The following is a 23,150-nucleotide window of genomic DNA, read 5'->3' as shown; positions in this document are numbered from 1 at the left end:
CTAATGGAGTTTGCAACAATAACTACTCATTTAAATACATCATAAAATATTAAGATGTAAAAAAACTGCTTGTTATCACTGAATGGTAAAGATTATTTTAATTTATCAGTTGGTAGTAAAAAGTGAATATACATTGTATATTGTATATAACAAAGATTTAAGTTGATTCTGGACAAAGAAAGATAACTCCAATTAAAAAAAAATCTTGCTATTGCACAATATTTTGCAATTAGATATTTCTTGCTTACTATTCTGAACAAAGAAAGATAACTCTAATTAAAAAAAATTTGCTATTTCACAATATTGTGCAATTAGATATTTCTTGCCATTGCGCAATACTGTGCAATTGAAAAGACTTGCTATTGCACAATACTTAATATTATAATTTTAGATCCTGATTTGGACCAACTTGAAAACTGGGCCCATAATAAAAAATCTAAGTACATTTTTGGATTCAGCATATCAAAGAACCCCAAGATTTAAATTTTTGTTAAAATCAGACTAAGTTTAATTTTGGACCCTTTGGACTTTAGTGTAGACCAATTTGAAAACAGGACCAAAAATGAAGAATCTACATACACAGTTAGATTTGGTATATCAACGAACCCCATTTATTCAATTTTTGATGAAATCAAACAAAGTTTAATTTTGGACCCCGATTTGGACCAACTTGAAAACTGGGCCAATAATCAAGAATCTAAGTACATTTTTAGATTCAGCATATCAAAGAACCTAACTGATTCATTTTTTGTCAAAATCAAACTAAGTTTAATTTTGGACCCTTTGGACCTTAATGTAGACCAATTTGAAAACGGGACCAAAAGTTAAGAATCTACATACACAGTCATGACAGTTAGATTCGGCATATCAAAGAACCCCAATTATTCAATTTTGATGAAATCAAACAAAGTTTAATTTTGGACCCTTTGGGCCCCTTATTCTGTTGGGACCAAAACTCCCAAAATCAATACCAACCTTCCTTTTATGGTCATAAACCTTGTGTTTAAATTTCATAGATTTCTATTTACTTATACTAACGTTATGGTGCGAAAACCAAGAAAAATGCTTATTTGGGTCCCTTTTTGGCCCCTAATTCCTAAACTGTTGGGACCTAAACTCCCAAAATCAATACCAACCTTCCTTTTGTAGTCATTAACATTGTGTTTAAATTTCATTGATTTCTATTTACTTAAACTAAAGTTATTGTGCGAAAACCAAGAATAATGCTTATTTGGGCCCTTTTTTGGCCCCTAATTCCTAAACTGTTGAAACCAAAACTCCCAAAATCAATCCCAACCGTTCTTTTGTGGTCATAAACCTTGTGTCAAAATTTCATAGATTTCTATTAACTTAAACTAAAGTTATAGTGCGAAAACCAAGAAAATGCTTATTTGGGCCCTTTTTGGCCCCTAATTCCTAAAATGTTGGGACCAAAACTCCCAAAATCAATACCAACCTTCCTTTTGTGGTCATAAACCTTGTGTTAAAATTTCATAGATTTCCATTCACTTTTACTAAAGTTAGAGTGCGAAAACTAAAAGTATTCGGACGACGACGACGACAACGACGACGACACAGACGACGACGCCAACGTGATAGCAATATACGACGAAAAATTTTTCAAATTTTGCGGTCGTATAAAAAGTCTAATATGACTTTGTCAATATTACAATAGCATTAACATGTTCTTACATGAAAGTTATAACAAGATTGACTTACATGAACTGTTATTTCTACTAGTAGATGTTGATGCTGGGTTAAGAGATTCTGAAGAAGAAGAGCTGTTGACAGGATGAGGCTTTGTAAAGGAATGTTGATAATGTCCTGAGGACATGGAAGACCTGTCTGATCCAGATTTGGATAGTGATAATTTAGGTCGTGCTGCCCCAGATGGTCCTGGATCAGCTGAGTTATTTCTAGATGTGCTCCCATTTGATACTGACTGAGAGGCAATTACTTCAGTGTCTAGGTTTTCAAAGTCTTTCTGAGTGAGTTCAAAGTCATCATCATCATCACCCCATAATTCATCTTCTTCTTCAACCTTTCTTTTCTTGGGAGCTGGAGGTTTGTCCATACTGTTAACTCTCAACAAGTTAACAGGATTTCTTGGTAGGTTTAATTGAGGAGTGTATGAGAATTTTTTCCCTCTAAAGCAGGAAAACAAAGAGTTAGCTGCCATCACATAGGGTTACATTTTCATTTTATATTTTCAAACTCTGCTTTTCCTATTTCCATTTTCATTGTAGAACTTTTTATCTGTAAAAATAATGACATACATCAGTACATAATCATGATAATAGATACATTAAACAAGAGTGCACACACTGGAATGACTTGCCTTCTTTACTAATCAGATAGTCCTAAATATAAAATTTACTACAACTATCACATAACCTTAACATGATCCAAGAAAATGAGGTCAAGGTCCTATAAACCAAACAAGAAATACATGTATGTACCTCAATCATTTAATACACTAAATATAGTTGACCTATTGCTTATAGTTTCTAAGAAACAAAATTAACCAAGAAAACTAAACCTTGACCAATGTACCATGAAAATGAGATCAAGGTCGAATGAACCATGCCATGCTGACATGTACGGCTTACAGTTCCTCCATACAGCAAATATAGTTGAACTATTGCTTAAAGTTAAAGAAAAACAGACCAAAACACAAAAACACTGAGCAATGAACCTTGAAAATGAGGTCAAGGTTAAATAAATCTGCGAGACTGACATGTACATGATGTATGTCATAAATTATTTCCATATACCATGCATATATACACTAAAAAAAGTTGACCTTTTGCATGTAGTACATGTATTAGAAAAAAATCACCAAAATATGTCACTTCCGAAGAGTATAAAATATAAAACTTAGTAAAATTTGACAGACCCGAATTTCTGGATAATTTTAATCAAACGTTCTGGAAATTCTGGTCCATCAAATTTTACCGAGTTTAATATTTTATATTTTCTTGGAAATTCTGGTAATCCATTACGAAAACAAAATGAATGTTTGCACACCTCAAATGGAATCGTTTCTTATATCATCATTTCTTTTTTATTTTTCTGGAAATATTTTCCATCAATAAGCACAAAAAAGGCAAAACCTTGTAAATTTGTACAATTTATTAGCTGGCAATTAAGATTACATGTCAAAATTGGGTCTAAAAGTTCCCCCTCAAAATTCTCTCTCAAAGTCCAGGCGTTAAAAATGGCTTCCACGTTATGAAGTCGTACGAGGGTATCCCAGAAAAAAATAAAAATAGCCTTGCAAGATGTCATAATTATTTGGACTAGGTCTTTACCCAAGTTTTTTTAAATAATAAAAGTAGAAGGATCATTCATACATTTTTAAAACTATTTATATACAGTGGTAGTCCCCGGTGTCGGGGGCCGGTGATGTCGTGCATTACCTGATTTCGTCATATCAGCAATGTTACACAAAGAGAAACGTTCTTGTTATTTTTTTAGTCTTCCAATGGGACAGAAAAGATTAAAACATTGTTGATAAGTTCAAGAGTAAATTTAAGACTGCAAGTCAACAATATTTAGCCAATTTCTATTAAAAAAAAAATACATAATGTGATAAAATTTGTTTCATTGATGTCAAGTTTTATCAGATTGAATTTTTATTTTGCTCTGCATCCTTGGAAGTCTTTTTAGTTTATATTCTACAATCACGACAATATTTTGTAGCATGAAATCTTTCCTTTATTCAAAATTTGCTATTTTTAGAAAGCATGCACGAAATCAGCGGACATTTGTAGAACGCTCAAAACAGGGGTTTACCTCATTTTAAACACCAATTACACAAAACCTTTAAGGCAAAACCATACATGAGGGGGGATAGGACCTTTATCGGGACTACGGGATCGGGTGTTTTTAAGCTCGGGATTTCGGGATTGACCCTTTCGGGATCCGGGAATCGTTTTTTTCGGATTTCGGGACATCGGGATTTACTTTATTTAAATATCGGGACCTCGGGAATTCGTTTTTTTAGGTCCAGGATTTCGGGATCAGGACCCCTCCTATCCCCCCTCATACATTTGTACATACAGAAGATTTTATGAAATAAAACTAAGTTATGAATTTGTTCGCACAATACAAGGATTTGTCACTATACAAACAATTTTGGATGGGCAAATATCCGTTTGAAATGGAACGAGTTCTGACGTTCCATGGCCCCAACTTGTCTGGCAAAACAGCCAGTGGACGTCAGAGTAATCTTAATATCAGTTGAATAAATCGAGGTCAAAAGTCTTAGGTGCAGGGATACAACGGACCGCACTGTTTATTTTATCAAATTAATTTGTTTTTAAATGGGTGCCGAATTGACCAGATGCTGCTTTAACAGTTCGATTTAAAGCTGGTGCCGATTTGAACTTTTCTAGGGGGCTAGTCCAAATAATTATGACGTCTGGCAAGGCTATTTTAAATTTTTTCTGGGACGCCTTCCTACAACGTTATTTAAGGCGTCCCAGAAAAAACATTAAAATAGCCTTGCCAGACGTCATAAGTCCAAATAATTATGACGGCCTTGCCAGACGTCATAATTATTTGGACTAGGGGGCCTATATCACCAGGTACCGATTTGACTTGTTCCCCGAACTTAGGACCTTCAACACTGTAGCCATCGGTCTTAACCACTAGACCATAAACCCACACAGCTATGTAAATTAAAAGGTTTCACAGATTTTATCAAGTAAATATCAAACACATCAACCAGCAATTTCAATATTTACCGCCGCCGACTTCTACTGTTTTTTTTTTCGATTGACGGGAAACCAGTCTTTGCTGAAAACTAAAAGCAGAAACACCTTGAATAATATCAGAATATCCGTAAATATTATACAGTTATTTGACGGCTAATTGTAATATTGGTTGCTATTTTCCATTAATTATAATCCCTAAGAAAAACGTTTATATAAAACATTATTTTGAATAGTCATACTGAATACTTAATTAAAAATAATATCAAACACGGAATTTGTTCCTTCCTTTCCGACATTTGGTGAAAATTAGTGAAAATGGCGACCTTGCTGAGGTTGGTGGCAAGGAAAACAACAGAAATTTATGTCAATAGGGTCTTTAATCATACTAAATTTGGTCAGCCATGCTGTTTCATTTCAACTTCAAAGAAGAACAAAGAGAGCTTAACTGTAAGACCTGATTCGACAACCCCACTTGAAGAAACAGAAGAATTCAAGAGACTGAAGGAACATTTTGCAGATTGGGACCCAGAGAAATCAAAGGTTCACATGAAAAAATAGCTTATTACTACTTGAAACATTTATTGTATCAAGGATAATAGAATACTCAATCAACATTGTACCCGGTCTCACTAATTAGCGACAACAAGAATTTTAGCGACAAGAAGCGACAACAAGAATTATTTTAGCGACAACAAGCGACAAGAAACTATTTAGCGACAAGAAAACATATTTTTTTTTAAATAAAATTAATTATTGCAATAAATATTAAAAGAATATGCAAAAGAAAATAATTTTAGCGACAAGAAAGTTAAAATCGATATAAAAAAATGAAACATTATTTACATAATATTTTATCATCTATTATGAATAACAGCCAGTATTACGTTTAATTATTGTATTATGATATTACTTTTCCTTGTGTTTTAGAACATATTATTTATCTTATAATTTGTTTTTTAAAACTCTTTTCGTGCAATATGTATTAAGCTCGCAAAATGAATTACTTGTGCATCATTGTCCTGAAAATATTGACACTAATTGTGAAATTCAAAGAACTGAAACCAAACATTATTTGTTTATTGCCTCATTAAACGATAATTATCATGTTTATGCATATTGATTGAAGATAAAAGGAAATTAATGACAATCTTGAGTTTTCAACAGGTGTTCACTATTTACAATGATTGTATATTCTGGCGCGTGTAATTGTAGTCTGACGCGTGTACAAAGTTGAAGGTGTTAATTGGATGTTATTGTAGCAATAAAACAGGGGACACGCGATTCGTTAATCTCATTTGATGTTCCACATTGTGTGTACTGTTATTATCTTAGGGTGAAGCCACATCTAATGTTGTTCCTATCAAGAACAATGAATTATACTGTTAGAAAGGAAATAATATTTCATGTTTTTGTTTCAATAAATCCTTCAAAGGAAAGTTGACCTTTTTTTGTTTTCGTTTCAATTTTATAGCGTGTGCATTTCCTCTGCACCAAAAAAAAAGAAGCTCAATCTCTTTCTTTTTCACAAATGTTAAATTTCTTCATCCACCAATATACTAATATAAACTTCACAATCTCTTTCTTTCTCACAAATGTTTCATTTCTTCGTCTATCTATATAATAAAACATTTTAATTAGACATATCTGCTCGTATATTTAAAAAAAACATAAAATACAAATTTCTTTATATCTAATAAAAAAAAATGTTTTCTTGTCGCTAAATAGTCTTCATGTCGCTTGTTGTCGCTAAAATAATTTTTGTTGACGCTTGTTGTCGCTTGATAAAGCGATGTAGAAGAAGGGCAGTATTTTTGCCTCAAAGTTACAAACTCTGAAACTCATGTATGCTTTGATAAATGTATTTACTCTTGTGGTATTTAGCTGTATTTTGCCTCTGAATGACCGGAGATCTACTCCGAATCACCTGTTGACATCAAGCAACAATCACTTTTAAATTGTGACGTCAGATGTTTTGAATCATGTCAAGGTTTACGGGAACCTGTGTGATTTTACGTAATGGCGGACAAATTTGCATACAAGTGTAAATACGTCTATTGCTTAATGAGGGTAGTAATGCCCTTTACCGTTAGGTGTCAAACAGTCATTTTCGGCTACCATTAGCGTCAAATTGGTTAAAATTTTACCGTGATTCGTCAAAATATCCTTATCCTGATTTGTCAGAGGTCTGAAATAATTATTGTTAACCGTTTATTTTGAGAAAAAATTTAACGTGATTCGTCAAAATCAGTCAATTTTTTTATCGTCTAAAAGAAAATACATTTTATCGTCATGCATCAAAAATTAACCGTTAACGTCATATGGAAAGATTTTTTTCCCGATTCGTCATGAAGGTACCCCAATTATTACCCTCCTTAATTAATATTCTGCTAGTCCAGCTAATGGAGGTTGTTATATATCTACCAGGCCAAAGGTCATAGTCACAATTAAAAAAAATTCAGATATGTTTGTTCTTAAATAAAACTTGTAAATGAAGCGAACTATTTTACTTCGATTGTAAGTCTATTTAGCAGACAATGATTATCTAAATTGGTGTCGTGAATGAGATATCAGGTTGGTTCAGGCCCCAAGTCAATTTCATTTTGAGATAAACAGCATGCCATGTGTTTCTGATCATCAGATCATGACTCGATATAAAATTAAAGTTGGTTATAGGAAATGACCTAAAATCTTTATAGTTAAAAGTCCTTTCTATTTCAATCCCTTTTTATACGACCGCAAAAATGGAAAATGGTATATTGGTATCACGTTGGCGTCGTCGTCTGCGTCGTCCGAATACTTTTAGTTTTCGCACTCTAACTTAAGTAAAAGTGAATAGAAATCTATGAATTTTTAACACAAGGTTTATGACCATAAAAGGAAGGTTTGGATTGATTTTGGGAGTTTTGGTCCCAATATTTTAGGAATTAGGGGCCAAAAAGGGCCCAAATAAGCATTTTCTTGGTTTTCACACTATAACTTTATTTTAAGTAAATAGAAATCTATGAAATTTTGACACATGGTTTATGACCACAAAAGGAAGGTTGGGATTGATTTTGGGAGTTTTGGTTCCAACAGTTTAGGAATAAGGGACCAAAAAGGGGCCCAAATAAGCATTATTCTTGGTTTTCGCACAATAACTTTAGTATAAGTATATAGAAATCAATGAAATTTAAACACAAGGTTTATTACCACAAAAGGAAGGTCAGGATTGATTTTGGGAGTTGAGGTCCCAACAGTTTAGGAATTAGGGGCCCAAAGGGTCCAAAATTGAACTTTGTTTGATTTCATCAAAAATTGAATAATTGGGGTTCTTTAATATGCCGAATCTAACTGTGTGATGTAGATTCTTAATTATTGGTCCCGTTTTCAAATTGGTCTACATTAAGGTCCAAAGGGTCCAAAATTAAACTTCGTTTGATTTTAACAAAAATTGAATCCTTGGGGTTCTTTGATATGCTGAATCTAAAAATGTACTTAGATTTTTGGTTATTGGCCCAGTTTTCAAGTTGGTCCAAATCGGGGTCCAAAATTAAACTTTGTTTGATTTCATCAAAAATTGAATAATTGGGGTTTTTTGATATGCCAAATCTAACTGTGTATGTAGATTCATAATTTTTGGTCCCGTTTTCAAATTGGTTTACATTAAAGTCCAAAGGGTCCAAAATTAAACTAAGTTTGATTATAACAAAAATTGAATTCTTGGGCTTTTTTGATATGCTGAATCTAAACATGTACGATTGATTATGGGCCCAGTTTTCAAGTTGGTTCAAATCAGGATCCAAAATTATTATATTAAGTATTGTGCAATAGCAAGAAATTTTCAATTGCACAGTATTGCGCAATAGCAAGAAATATCTAATTGCACAATATTGTGCAATAGCAAGAAATTTTCAATTGGAGTTATCTTTCTTTGTCCAGAATAGTTGTTGAATCAACTTAAATCATTGTTTTATACAATATACAATGTATATTCACTTTTACTACCAACTGATAAATTAAAACAATCTTTACCATTCAGTGATAACAAGCACTTTATTTTACATTTTAATATTTTATGATGTATTTAAATGAGTAGTTATTGTTGCAAACTCCATTAGAAATTCGAATTAAGATCAGTTTTGGAAAAAGGGAAAGGGGGATGTGAAGAAAAAATTGGGGAGGGGGGGGAGGGGTTAAATTTTTCTCATTTCAGATTTCATAAATAAAAAGAAAATTTCTTCAAACATTTTTTTGAGAGGATTAATATTCAACAGCATAGTGAATTGCTCAAAGGCAAAAAACATATTTTAAGTTCATTAGACCACATTCATTCTGTGTCAGAAACCTATGCTATGTCAACTATTTAATCACAATCCAAATTTAGAGCTGAATCCAGCTTGAATGTTGTGTCTATACTTGCCCCAACCATTCAGGGTTCAACCTCTGCGGTCGTATAAAGCTGCGCCCTGTGGAGCATCTGGTTGTGTTCTGTCTCCAAAGAGATTTCCTAATTTGGTCACCTTATAAATAATCCCTTCAAGTCCTGTAAAGTCTATTTGATAATATTTCACATTGACCCAGTTCCTATTAAACCTACAACAGTGAGCACTTTTCTGTACAGTACATCCAAAGCAGGTACATGTACATGCATTTATTGAATAGATGACATATATGAGCCTGTCAAAATTAATTTGTTAAAAACTCTGTGTGACATGGATTTCAAAAATAAGCTCAGAAAACTGAAATCCATTATGAATTCATCAAAATTGTCAAATGATTTTATTGAAGAGTTATTGCAGTGCCCTTTATTGATGGCTTTTAATGGATTTTTAAGCTCTTTTTTGGATACAAGAAGTATTTCAAAATGTACATGTCGAAATTGGTGATTGCAGACACGTGGTATTAGTCATGCCACAAGTGTCAGCTTGGGATATTCGCATCCAAACAGTTATCACCCTGAGGGTAATTAACACCTAGCTATTTATTGTCTTAATTGCCTTAGTGTCCGACTTTAAGGGATTACAATTAAAGGTGATATAATTTTTATGATCATAATCGATAATAGATGAAAGTTCAAAATTGAGGACAAGTATAAAGATAGCATCTCCAAAATAATTATAGCGTCGCGGGAATTATTATAGCATCACGGTGAAAAAATATAGCGTCGCGGTACCGCGACGCTAAAACGGCCTGGGGAGAACACTGTGTATATATATAGCAATAATTCATGTAATTAATGAAGAGAAATTTTGAAAAGCATTATTGATAAACAATTGCTATCAAATTGAGATTTACAATTAATTTTATTTAGGATGGTTGTAATTTTAGCACTATTTGCCATTAAAATTCTAATAATATGCTAAAATGTATTTTTTTTCAATTTCAGAATTGGGTCTCATATGGATTTGATTTCACAGACAGAGACATGGATACATTCATGAAAAATATGGTTATGTTTCTTATAGTCAGTTGTATGTTTGTTGCAGCTATGACGTTTGTAATGTACACCCCTGATGTAAGGTTAGTAGGTTTGTCGTAAGATGATAATTAACATTTGTAATGTACAGCCAGCCATGGAAGGTCCATTATCAATTTTTAACCGGATTTTTGTGACAAAAATGTCGGTTATTGATTTGGGGATGTACGGCGGGCGGGCGGACGGCAATCAAATGTTGTCCGTGCATTAACTCATGAACCGTTCAACCAAAGCTTTTAAAATTTAAATATGTTGTTACTGACAACTAAATGAAGGTCAAGTTCAATAATGGCGATTTTGACTTTTACCGTTCAGGAGTTATGGTTCTTGAAAGATTGAAAAATGGAGTTTCCAGTCGTGTCCGTGCATTTACGCATGAACTGTTCTACCTAAGCTTCCCAAATTTTAATATGTTGTTACTGATGACAAAATGGAGGTCAAGCTCAATAATGGCGATTTTGACTTTTACCGTTCAGGAGTTACGGTTCTTGAAAGATTGAAAAATGGTGTTTCCAGTCTTGTCTATGCATTTACGCATGAACTGTTCTACCTAAGCTTCCCAAATTTTAATATGTTGTTACTGATGACATAATGGAGGTCAACCTCAATAATGGCGATTTTGACTTTTACCGTTCAGGAGTTACGGTTCTTGAAAGATTGAAAAATGGAGTTTCCAGTCGTGTCCATGCATTTACGCATGAACTGTTCTACCTAAGCTTCCCAAATTTTAATATGTTGTTACTGATGACAAAATGGAGGTCAAGTTCAATAATAACGATTCTGACTTTTACCGTTCAGGAGTTATGGTTCTTGAAAGATTGAAAAATGGTGTTTCCAGTCGTGTCCGTGCATTTACGCATGAACTGTTTTACCAAAGCTTCCCAAATTTTATTATGTTGTTACTGATGACAAAATAGAGGTCAAGTTCAAAAATGACGATTTTGACTTTTACTGTTCAGGAGTTACGGTTCTTGAAAGATTGAAAAATGGAGTTTCCAGTCATGTCCATGCATTTACGCATGAACTGTTCTACCTAAGCTTCCCAAATTTTAATATGTTGTTACTGATGACAAAATGGAGGTCAAGTTCAATAATGACGATTCTGACTTTTACCGTTAAGGAGTTATGGTTCTTGAAAGATTGAAAAATGGTGTTTCCAGTCGTGTCCGTGCATTTACGCATGAACTGTTTTACCAAAGCTTCCCAAATTTTATTATGTTGTTACTGATGACAAAATAGAGGTCAAGCTCAAAAATGACGATTTTGACTTTTACCGTTCAGGAGTTATGGTTCTTGAAAGATTGAAAAATGGTGTTTCCAGTCGTGTCCGTGCATTTTCTCATGAATCATTCAACCAAAGCTTTTGAAATTTTTATATGTTGTTACTGATGGCAAATTAGAGGTCAAGTTCAATAATGACGATTTTGACTTTTACCGTTCAGGAGTTATGGTTCTTGAAAGATTGTGAAATGGCGTTTCCATTCATGTTGTTGCATTTACTCATGAACCATTCAATCTAAGCTTTTCAAATTTTAAGATGTTGATACTGATGACAAAATGGAGGTCAAATTTGATATTGACGATTTTCACTTTCACCATTCATCAGTAATGGTTCTTGTGATATTGCCAGGACACAAATAAATATTAATAAATCCGGTTTGCTGTCGTTGTGACAACCTCTTGTATTATATGTAGTAGGTTTGTTGTAAGTTTACATTTGAAATGTACAAAAAAACTAAACCAAAATGTAGTTGAATCAATAAGATTATCTCCACTGTATCCAGTCACTTGATTATGAGATTATTGTTGAGTAACATACATGTACATTAAAGTAATTGGATAACTTTAGTTTTCCCATTACTGTATCATGTACTTGTTATATTAAAATTCTGCTGTTTATATTGGTTTTACTTTAACTAGAGTCTAGAAAAGAGTAAACAAATCTAATAAGATACCTTATTATAGCTCTTCTTTCAACACACATAATCCAGAATAACAACAAAATGCACACTAAGATATCATAACAATAATCAAGTAGGACTTTATATAGTCATATTAACATGTGATTGTGCCAGACCAATCCTCTCAATCTTAACCCTCCCTCAGTTACAATCACTTTGCATGCATTGTAGTTAAAAACTAAGATAGGTGCAATTTTAAAAATTAATTACACTAATCTTATTATTATACAACCTGTGTATACTGATTCCTGTGATAATTAATCAATTGAGTATTTTTAAAACAGTATAATATTCTTTATTTCAGACTGAAAAATTGGGCTTGGAGAGAAGCTTTCTTAGAACTAGAACGGAGAGAAAGAGAGGGTTTACCTTTAGTTGATCCCAATTTAGTGAACCCTGACACTGTAGTATTACCTTCAGAGGAAGAAATCGGGGATCAAGACATAATTATATAAATACTTTGTACAGTGATATGATATTTAATGAATGAGAGAATTTTAGTCTGCTTTTGTTTTCTTCATGGTCTGAATCCTTATTCATATATTGTTAATATAATAGCATTCAAGATGCTTGTTAAGATTCACAAATGACAAGTACACGGTATACATTATTTATTTAATTCAAAAACCATTGAGACAGTATATTTTGGGATTATTCGTACATTCACTGAAAATAAAACAATGTATGAAAGCATATTTATTGAATATAATGCATAATAATAAGATTGATTCAGAAAGCTGTTACTTTAATAGTAAATTTGGTCCTAAATTGTACCTACTCTTGTAAAAAATAAGATAGATATTGTACACTCCTGCCTAATTTTGTTAGAACTCACAACCTCAGTGTTTATAGGGTAATCATCAATGTACGGTAAGATAAAATACTTAGAATAATAAGCCACCAAGGCACCACATGTTGAATTGATTTACCCATGAAGATGTGAACAGATATGTATACTTCTCTGTGGTGAGGGGAAAAACAGAAAAATATCTATAAATATGTACTTCTTTGAAAAGGGTGGATAGATGCTACCAGAAATGTATTTCTCTGCAATAAATTAAAGTGAAGGGATACATGGAGAAATCACAGATTGATTCACCCCCTTGAAAAGGGCTATTGACATGTATTTAGAGGTACTGTTAGCTCTGGGATACACTGAAGGTAGTTGTGACCAGATTTGGTTAAACAATGTGCACAGAGATGATATCAAGAAGCTACACTTTTCTGTGAAAGTGTGAATTCATTTGTATTGAGATAAGGCAATGGGTTATTGGTCAGTGATATTAGTTGCTTTAATTGTTCATGATAGTAAACTTTGGTTGTTCATGAGGTGTAGGTTCATTTCTAATAAACAATTGTATGCCTATGATTTATATGTAGATAGAAAATATTTTGTATGCTGATTTTGATAAGCAGTTAAATTGTAAATTGGTCAGTAATTTAGTTTGTACTGATAATTTGTCACGGATCAAGCATAATATGCTTCCTGAATATTGATGAAAATTTTGGCACTGGATGTAAAGTAAGCAGTAGTCAATCAAGTAAACTTAGTATGAGTCAGGGATATTATGTGAATCAATGCTTGAATTTAATACCTTGGTGGCCTCTTGGTAGAATGCTGATATTGAGAAATGTAGGTATAACTTCGACCCCTGTCTGGATCAAACAGAAGACTTGTTTATTGGTAATTGCTAATTCTCTGTTAAGCACGCAGCATTTGGGTCTTTACTTTAGGGATGACTGGGGTAACGAAATAAGGTCATCCTTTAGTCTTCTCCTGACTAGTTGGCAAACATATGCCAAAGAGTGGTGTCTAGTTGATCATTCTAAGCATACTGATGTTTTTTAGCATATGGTTGGTCATTCAGTCATTCTGAGTATAATGATGATCAGTCAGTCATTCTAGACATATTAATGACTAGTCGGTCAAACTAAGCATATTAATGATCATTAATTTCGGTCATTCTTTGCATATTGGTGATCATTTGATCATTCTAAGCATATTAACGATCATTTTGTCATTCTTAGCATATTGACGATCATTCGGTCATTCTTAGCATATTGATGATCAGTCATTCATTCTAAGCATATTGATGATTATAAAAAAATAAGATGTGGTATGATTGCCAATGAGACAACTCTCAACAACAGACCAAATAACACTGAAATTATAAAACATGTAACAGCTTTAGGTCTACGTACGTCCTTCCAAAATGAACAAAGTCCATACCGCATAGTCTACTATAAAAGGCCCTGAAATCACAAATTTGAATTATATAAAATAAATTGATGATCAGTCAGTAATTCTCTGTAAAATTGATGATCAGTCGGTTATTCTAAGCATATTGGTTGATGATCAGTCGGTCATTCTAAGCATATTGATTATCACTCGGTTATTTTTAGTATATTAATGATCAGTCAGTCTTTCTAAGTATATTGTTGGTCTGATTGATGACCAGTCGGTTATTTTTAGCATATTGCTGATTAGTTAGTCATTCTAAGCATATTGATGATTAGTCGATTATTCTTATCAATTTGATGATCATTCGGTTATTTTGAGCATATTGATGGTCAGTCGGTCATTCTCTTTATCGAGTATATCGTACTAGTTAAACGCCTAGAAAAAATCTGTTTATTGCCTCTTACAAATCTTACAACATATTTAACATCAATTTTTTTTTTAATTCTATGAAAATTACCAACTTTTGTTTAATGGAAGTTCATATCTTCTACTCGTATATGCGGGTTTTTTTTTGTAAGCGAGTTGTAAAGCATAACTGTGACGGCAACCATTTTTTACGATATTTGTCTCGTATTTGACCTTTGGGCTCAGCCTTTGGGAGTATACGTGTGTTGACTTATTTTCCTTAAAGCATGTCTATAGAAGTAGAGTCTCTTATAGAAGTCAGTACAATCATGATATTGCAAGCTTCTTAAATGTCATTATCATGCTTAAAGAGAAAGCTGAATAAGGTTAAATTTCATTAACTTTTATTTCTTGATACACTAAATAACAATAACAGAATGTCCAAGGAACAACGTTGGTATATTTACTTCATAATTTAATTTAAGCATATTTAGTGACGTGAGTGCCAATAAGGCAGCAACCATTTGATTTTCTGGGGGGGGGGGGGGGGGGGGGGGGGCTATGGTTTTTTTTGGAAAAAAAAGTTTGTTTCCAGTTTTTGGAGAAAAAAATAATTTGTTTTTGATTCTGAGAAAAAAAAATATGTTTGTTTCACCCTCGGCTGCCACTATATGTAACACAGGCACTTGTTTCTGTCAATATGGGGTTTACTATCCATACCCAGTACAAAAAACACAAGGTAGCTAACGGAAATTTTCAATGTGTTCGCTTCAACCAATATTTTTTTAATTTCCCTTGACTTTTTCACGAATAAAAGTACACCAGTCAAGGTATGTGAAAGTTGTTTCATTGTCAAGATAAATCAATTACCGACAGACTGGTGTACTTTTATTCGTGAAAAAGTCAAGGGAAATTAAAAAAATATTGGTTGAAGCGAACACATTGAAAATTTCCGTTAGCTACCTTGTGTTTTTTTTTGTACTGGGTATGGATAGTAAACCCCATATTGACAGAAACAAGTGCCTGTGATATGTAATGCTAAAATTGAAAGAAAAAAATTGTTTTCGACTTGTCGCGAAAAAAAATAGATTGTTTTTCGCCGCAGGCGAAAAAAAAAGTTTGTACAGAACAAAAAACCATAGCCCCCCCCCAGAAAATCAAATGGTTGCTGCCTAAGACAACTCTCCGTCCAAATAACAATTTTAAAAAAGTAAACCATTATAGGTCAGTGTACGGCCTTCAACACATTAACAAGAGTGTCTTTTACGTGCAAGAGATGGCTCTCTCTTAACACGGGTCAGCCATTTATCGTCCCCTTCCGACGGACTATCGTCGTTTCTCATGACCATACTCGTAAATGGTGTCAAGATAGAGCCGAAAATTCAGTCCCTGATATGAAACTTTCACCCCGGAACGAGGATCGAACCAGGAACCTTTGTAGTCCGATACGCTAACCACTACACATCGGCTCTCATAGGTATGCACCATTGTTCATTTATAACTTTTGTAGTTTTCATGCTTTCCGAATGAAACTCTTCAATGCGAATCCATATCATAAATTTAGAACAAAACCAATTTCTAACTATAGATTGCTAAACTGTGTGCAAATAACGCTTTAATAATTTGCGTTCATATCTCATCCTTTTAAAATCGTAATAATTTAAATGTGTTTAAAAATACTATATCAAAGAATAAATACTTTTAAAATTGGCACTGGCTACGGTTACATGAAAATTTAACAATAATAAAAATATTATTGATACATTGGAGACTAAATGCCGGAATGCATGGTTGGGTAAGGACCTGTTTAATTAAGCATAAAAAAAAAGCATAAAAGATTTATTTAAAGTCGGTTATACATATAACAATACAACATAAGCTCTGTAGAGCTTTTATCCGACATACATATAAGACAAGCACAATACATAAAACACATAAAACATGCAAAATAAATAATGTTATCAAGCACAATGTTCCAAGCACAATAATTACGAATGTAACAATAATTATTGAGGCTACGGTTACATTGCGTTATTGTTACATGAAAAAAAGCAATGTACGATGGGACTAGTAATATAAGAAACATATATACACATGTGTATATATGTCTCTGGTAATATGTACTAAATAATAAAAGTTGATGACATTTATTACATACATTTTATAACATACAATTACAATTTATACACATGTGTATATATGTCTCTGGTAATATGTACTAAATAATAAAAGTTGATGACATTTATTAGGTTGCACTTTGTAAATACAGCTGTTTCTCAAAACACGCCTCTTTTGGGGAGTAATTGAATATTCATAGAAAATAAATTTTGTTTACATACTGGTTCCCAGTTATGCTCTCTGTGTTCCATATCGCAGAGACAGAACTTGGGAATGTTACCAGTAAATAAACACGTGCATATTGTTTACATTGAAATCTGTGGTAACCTTTCATTCGAGGTAGGGGTAGTTAAGAAAATTAGTGTAAGTTTAAACTCTAAGAAGTTCAGGCCATATAAACGTTGAAAATATGCCGCACAGCCCTATATTTTGACCTTTGAAAAAAATTGTGGTGCATATGAACTTTCAATTCTAGGATAAGATTTTTTTCAAAACTTCATAGTAAAAGTGGTACAGTTTTAGCCGTAAAAGGAGTTCCTATGGGAAATTGCATTGTAAACATTTACAGAAATGCAACCTATAACATACATTTTATAACATACAATTTATTTACTGAATTTTTTTATTTACAATGACAATTTCTACAAATCCAGTAAGTTGTTTTTAAAGTCCGACACATTTTTTATGAACGAAATTACGTCCTCCACGGATACGTGTACATACCGAATTTCTTAGTATTTAAGTTACAGTTAGCAAACTTTGCTTTTGATTATCAATTTGCGTCAAGTTATGAAGCTGTATGAAATGTATGTCTTTATATTGTTTCAGTTTCGTTTTAAAAGTAAAATCACAAAAATACTGAACTTAGAGGAAAATCAATTCGGAAAGTCCATAATTATACAGGGCAGAATAAAAAAACAAACGTATCAAAAACGAATGTACAAGAACTGTCATATTCCTGACTTGGTACAGGCATTTTCAAATGTAGAAAATGGTGGGTTAAACCTGGTTCTATAGCGCTAACCCTCTCACTTTAATGACAGTCTCATCAACGCATCCCAAGTTTTATTTTTTTCACCATAAACAAAATTGGTCCAAAGTATAATGACAGTAATAAGAGAAGGTGTGCAGTTAAATACTTTTAAAAAAAGTGAAACTATTGCACTATATGTTTCGCCTTTGACAGTCACACTCCTATATATAATCTTGAGTAGTATCTTTAAGAACATCAAAACCATTAATACGTAGTAAAACTATTCAAGTTGTACACCATTTGTTGAATAATAATATTTTATTATTTATCAGTATTGAATTACAAGTATTGGTTAGTGCATATGAAAGAATGAAGCAATACAACTATAGAAGATTTAAGTTTAATCAATCTAGAGTACATTACTGTTTTTCATGTAACAATAACGTAATGTAACCGTAGCCTCAGTAATTATTGTTACATTTGTAATTAATCGGTTCCTCACCCAACTTTGCATTCCGGCAATTAGTCTCCAATGTAACAATAATATTTTTATTATTGTTACATTTCCATGTAACCGTAGCCAATGCCTTTAAAATTTCATTGCTATCTGCATTTGAGGTACTAGTATTTTAGCCTTTGATTGTTTCATTTGATTAGGGACCTTCCTTTTTATACGACCGAAAAACTTGAATTTTCGGTCGTATATATTGGTATCACGTCGTCAGCGTAGTCAACGTCGTCCGAAGACATTTGGTTTCCGGACAATAATAAAGTTTCGTATAAGTAAATAAAAATCTATGATATTTAAAGACAAGGTTTATAACCACAAAAGGACGGTTCGGATTGATTGTGGGGGTTATGGTCCCAACAGTTTAGGAATTATGGGCAAAAAGGGGGCCCAAATAAGCATTTTTCTAGTTTCCCGGCTGAGTCAATAACTTGTGGAACGGTTTATGGATCTCTCTGAAATAATACCACAAGTTTCCATACCACAAAGGGATGGTTAGGATTGGCTTTGTGGGGTTATGGCTAAAACCGTTTTGGAATTAAGGGCAAAAAAAGGTGGAAAAACAAGGGTTTCCTGGTTAATGACCAATTACTCAGTCAGGATTCTACTATGTCAATATTATCTCCCCATTACGCCAGTTAATTTTCACGATCTCAAAAATGGGTGCCATTGTAAGGGTGACGTGCTGCCAATTTTGCTCTTGAAAACCGATAAATTTATCTGCATAGCACCATTATGATCCTTATATGTCAGTTGTATTTAAGAATTGAATGCTTCTTTTTGTAAATTCATTGGGGTGTAAAAGCGTTGACCGAAGTACATTTTGTATGAAGCGCGGAAGCGCTTCATTCTAAAAATGTACGCACGGTCAACGCTTTTAAAACCCTATGAAGTTACAAAAAGAAGCATTCAATACTTATAATTACATTTTATAGCTATGATCATGTAAACACGAATTTTATATTATTTTTTGTTTAATTCACCTGTGCACTTTATTGTGGGACCACGTGTTATCATGGATGATAAGTTTTATTGAGTGATGCAATTGCTGAAGGAATAACACGTGATGTGCAATTAGCCAATCAGAATAAAGTATTAAAATGAAACATACATCTAATGTAATTATTTTAAAATACAAATTTTAAAATACAAATGTATCTACTAGCTAATGAGCATCAGTTTATGATCTTGTCTGCCATTGATTCAACTGAAAACTATTGTCTAATCGGTTGTCAGGTGGAATTTTTGAAAATTCATAAACATTCAAAAAAAATCTAATTAAATATTTCGTGGAAGGGCAGGCTAGATTTTTTTAGTGGTTGATGACTATAAAACTTAGTTATCACACACATTTTTTTTTTTTTTTTTTTTTTTTCGAAGATATGCATTTTTATCATCCAACTTGAAAGACTGTTGTCAAGCACTTTTAGTAAAAACAAATAGCTATTCGAACACACCCTACTCTGTTTTTATGATTCATTAGATAGATATTTCACTTGACCCATATATTTCATCTTTTAGTTCTGTGATTTTTTATGTTATAAAGTCAACCTGTAGCTTTGATATATAAAAATGATAGAATCTGAAGCGAGATGATGTATCAAATATTCTTGCTTCGTACGTTTTCAAGACAGTCAGGAATCTACTTCGTCAGAATTATCTCCCCAGTACGCCAGTTCATTTTCACAATCGTAGAAATGGAAGCCATTGAAGGGATGACGCGCTACCAATTTTGCTCATGGAAACCGATAAAACTATCCACATATTACGATCCTTATATGTCAGTTGTATTTTAAAAGACAAATGTATCAACTAGCTAATGAGCATCAGTTAATGATCTTGTCAGCATTGATTCAACTTAAAACTATTGTCTAATCGGTTGTCAGGTGGAATTTTCGAAAATTCTTAAACATTTAAAAAAAATTATAATTAAAAATTTCGTGGAAGGGCAGACTAGATTTTTGTAGTGTATAAAGACTATAAACCCTAGTTTTCACACACAAAAAAATATATTTTTTCAAAGATATGCATTTTCATCATCCAACTTATAAAAAGACTGTCGTCAAGTACTTTCAGTAAAAAAATAGTTGTTCGAACACACCTTCTCTGTTTTTGTGACTCATTCGATAGGTATTTCACTTGACCTATATATTTGATCTTTTAGTACTGTTATTTTTTTGTGTTATAAAGTAAATCTGTAGCTTTGATATATAAAAATGATAGAATCTGAAGCGAGACGATGTATGAAATAATCTTACTTTGTACGATATCAAGACAAAATATTCAACTCAAACACGCCCTAACATAAAAAGGTGCACTCGATTTTCTCTTTTCGATACAATTGTTACCCATTTTTTGGAATTTTTTCTGGAGTCACATAATGGAAGGGCAGACACGAAAATTACTGAACTAATAGATTGATATGTTTTCGGTCCGTGGTAATTTTTTCAAAAAAAATCGGAGGTTATTCATTTTCTTCATCCAACTTGAAAGATACCCATGTCGTCGACTTGAAATCTAATTGCTCTGCTCAACTATGTACTAGATAAATTGAAAACTTATGCAAATGGTGTTTTTAAATAAAACACCTCGTAATTGAGAAGAAAATTGTAATTTTGTTTGTTTCTATTAACTTTTAAAAATTTTGTCACTATAGTAAACAATACAGTACACATTTATCGCCTTCTCTAACAAAAAGCTTCGATTTTTTTGTTCTATTTCAACCGGGTTTCTGACTGAAGACAAAGTATTCAACTCAAACTCAAACTTTTAGCTCACCTGTCCAAAGGGCCAAGTGAGCTTTTCTCATCACTTGGCGTCCGGCGTCCGTCGTCGTCCTGCGATAACTTTTACAAAAATCTTCTCCTCTGAAACTACTGGGCCAAATTTAACCAAACTTGTTCACAATCATCATTGGGGTATCTAGTTTAAAAAATGTGTCCGGTGCCCCGCCCAACCAACCAAGATGGCCGCCATAGCTAAAAATAGAACATAGGGGTAAAATGCAGTTTTTGGCTTATAACTCTGAAACCAAAGCATTTAGAGCAAATCTGACAGGAAGTAAAATTGTTCATCAGGTCAAGATCTATCTGCCCTGAAATTTTCAGATAAATCGGACATTCCGTTGTTGGGTTGCTGCCCCTGAAATGGTAATTTTAAGGAAATTTTGCTGTTTTTGGTTATTATCTTGAATATTATTATAGATAGAGATAAACTGTAAACAGCAATAATGTTCAGCAAAGTAAAATCTACAAATAAGTCAACATGACCAAAATGGTCAGTTGACCACTTTAGGAGTTATTGCCCTTTATAGTCAATTTTTAACCATTTTTCGTAAATCTTAGTAATCTTTTAGAAAAATCTTCTCCTCTGAAACTGCTGGGCCAAATTTAACCAAGCTTGGCCATAATCATCATTGGGGTATCTAGTTTAAAAAATGTGTCCGGTGCCCCGCCCAACCAACCAAGATGGCCGCCATGGCTAAAAATAGAACATAGGGGTAAAAGGCTTATAACTCAAAAACCAAAGCATTTAGAGCAAATCTGACAGGAAGTAAAATTGTTGATCAGGTCAAGATCTATCTGTCCTGGAATTTTCAGATGAATCGGATAATCGTTTGTTAGGTTGCTGCCCCTGAATTGGTAATTTTTTAGGAAATTTTGCTGTTTTTTTGTTATTATCTTGAATATTATTATAGATAGAGATAAACTGTAAACAGCAATAATGTACAGCAAAGTAAGAACTAAAAATAAGTCAGTATAACCAAAATAGTCAATTGACCCCCTAAGGAGTTATTGCCCTTCATAGTCAATTTTTAACAATTTTCTTAAAATTTGAAGATTTTCAATAACATTTTCCACAGAAAGTACTGTTATAGATAGAGATAATTGTAAGTGTTATGGGGGAGGGGGGTTATACACAACAGCATAGTGTATTGCACAAAATCCAAAAAATGGGGTATCTTGGGGGGGGATTAATACACAACAACATAGTGTATTGCACAAAAGCCAAAGAAGGGGGATATTTTTTTGGGGGGCAGGCCAATTTGCAACAGTATAGTGTATTGCACAAGAGATAAAAAAAAAGGGGGGGTGCAATTCGCAACAGCATAGTGTATTGCACAAAAGCAAAAAATTGAATATAAATTCAAATCATATTACCAATTCTAAGTTTTTTTACTGCAGTAATTCTGTGTCAGAAACCTATTATGTGTCAAATATTTAATTACAATCCAAATTCAGACCTGCATCAAGCGCGAATATTGTGTCCATTATTGCCCCAACTGTTCAGGGTTGGACCTCTGCGGTCGTATCCAGCTGCGCTCGGCGACGCAATTTATTGAATTTTCTTCGAAGTTTAAAATTTTTGTGATTATACTTTTTAGAGAGAACAGAAGGAAGACACCGAAAAAAATATGTAGTAGGATATGGTAGTTCATCTACTTAGTCTTTTTTTTTTTTTTTAATTGACCGGTCAATAAACGCAATCTATTTTAAATTGACCATCAATGAACTCAATTTGATAACACTTATAGATACATGTTTTTAAAAACAGACTGTAATCAAATTTCACATATCATGCCCAGTACTCAATGATTGATTTGACTTTATAGTGTAATCTAACTATCGAGATATTTAATACTAAAAGTACTTCGGTTATAAATATCTAGCCCTTAGTTATTTATGTTTCTATGTAGTTGCTCAGTGTCATCTTTAATCCATCCATTCCTGATACCGTTATCTCTTGTGATGTATCTTCTTGAAGTTTCATTTTAACGAGGGAGGTTGTTGCATGATATTTTAAATCTGATTAATTTGACTCGACGGAACA

General features: G+C 33.0%; 2 protein-coding genes across 4 annotated transcripts in view; one reads left to right on the top strand and one right to left on the bottom strand.

Moving 5' to 3' along the window:
• The window catches only part of LOC143068769 (ATR-interacting protein-like), a 29,823-nt gene extending 25,039 nt beyond the window's left edge, over window positions 1-4,784 (bottom strand). The window contains exons 1-2 of one of the 3 annotated variants that reach the window (XM_076243061.1): window positions 4,670-4,784; window positions 1,720-2,256 (exon numbers count right to left, since the gene is read on the bottom strand). In XM_076243061.1, the coding sequence (XP_076099176.1) occupies window positions 1,720-2,179 (460 nt within the window). In that variant the 5' untranslated portion in view covers window positions 2,180-2,256; window positions 4,670-4,784. Of the gene's footprint in view, window positions 1-1,719; window positions 2,257-4,593 lie in introns of all 3 variants that reach the window. The other 2 variants (XM_076243078.1, XM_076243069.1) reach the window with 2 other exon arrangements.
• Window positions 4,785-5,009: 225 nt separating this feature from the next.
• LOC143068784 (NADH dehydrogenase [ubiquinone] 1 beta subcomplex subunit 11, mitochondrial-like) lies at window positions 5,010-12,634 on the top strand. The gene is made up of 3 exons (XM_076243086.1): window positions 5,010-5,258; window positions 10,084-10,217; window positions 12,439-12,634. Exons 1-3 carry the CDS (start codon window positions 5,034-5,036, stop codon window positions 12,587-12,589), a joined length of 510 nt encoding a protein of 169 aa, XP_076099201.1. The 5' UTR covers window positions 5,010-5,033; the 3' UTR covers window positions 12,590-12,634.
• Window positions 12,635-23,150: the final 10,516 nt, after the last annotated feature.

The sequence above is a fragment of the Mytilus galloprovincialis genome, chromosome 1 (genome assembly GCF_965363235.1).
Source record: "Mytilus galloprovincialis chromosome 1, xbMytGall1.hap1.1, whole genome shotgun sequence".
In the NCBI taxonomy this organism is placed as follows: domain Eukaryota; kingdom Metazoa; phylum Mollusca; class Bivalvia; order Mytilida; family Mytilidae; genus Mytilus; species Mytilus galloprovincialis.
This window is presented reverse-complemented; position numbering and strand designations above follow the sequence as displayed.

Excerpts from the sequence above, each read along its gene's own strand:
- LOC143068784 (XM_076243086.1), top strand. The coding sequence starts at position 5,034 with ATGGCGACCTTGCTGAGGTTGGTGGCAAGGAAAACAACAGAAATTTAT. Across the intron at positions 5,259-10,083 it reads GGGACCCAGAGAAATCAAAG|AATTGGGTCTCATATGGATT; the intron begins GTTCACATGAAA and ends TTTCAATTTCAG. Across the intron at positions 10,218-12,438 it reads ATGTACACCCCTGATGTAAG|ACTGAAAAATTGGGCTTGGA; the intron begins GTTAGTAGGTTT and ends TCTTTATTTCAG.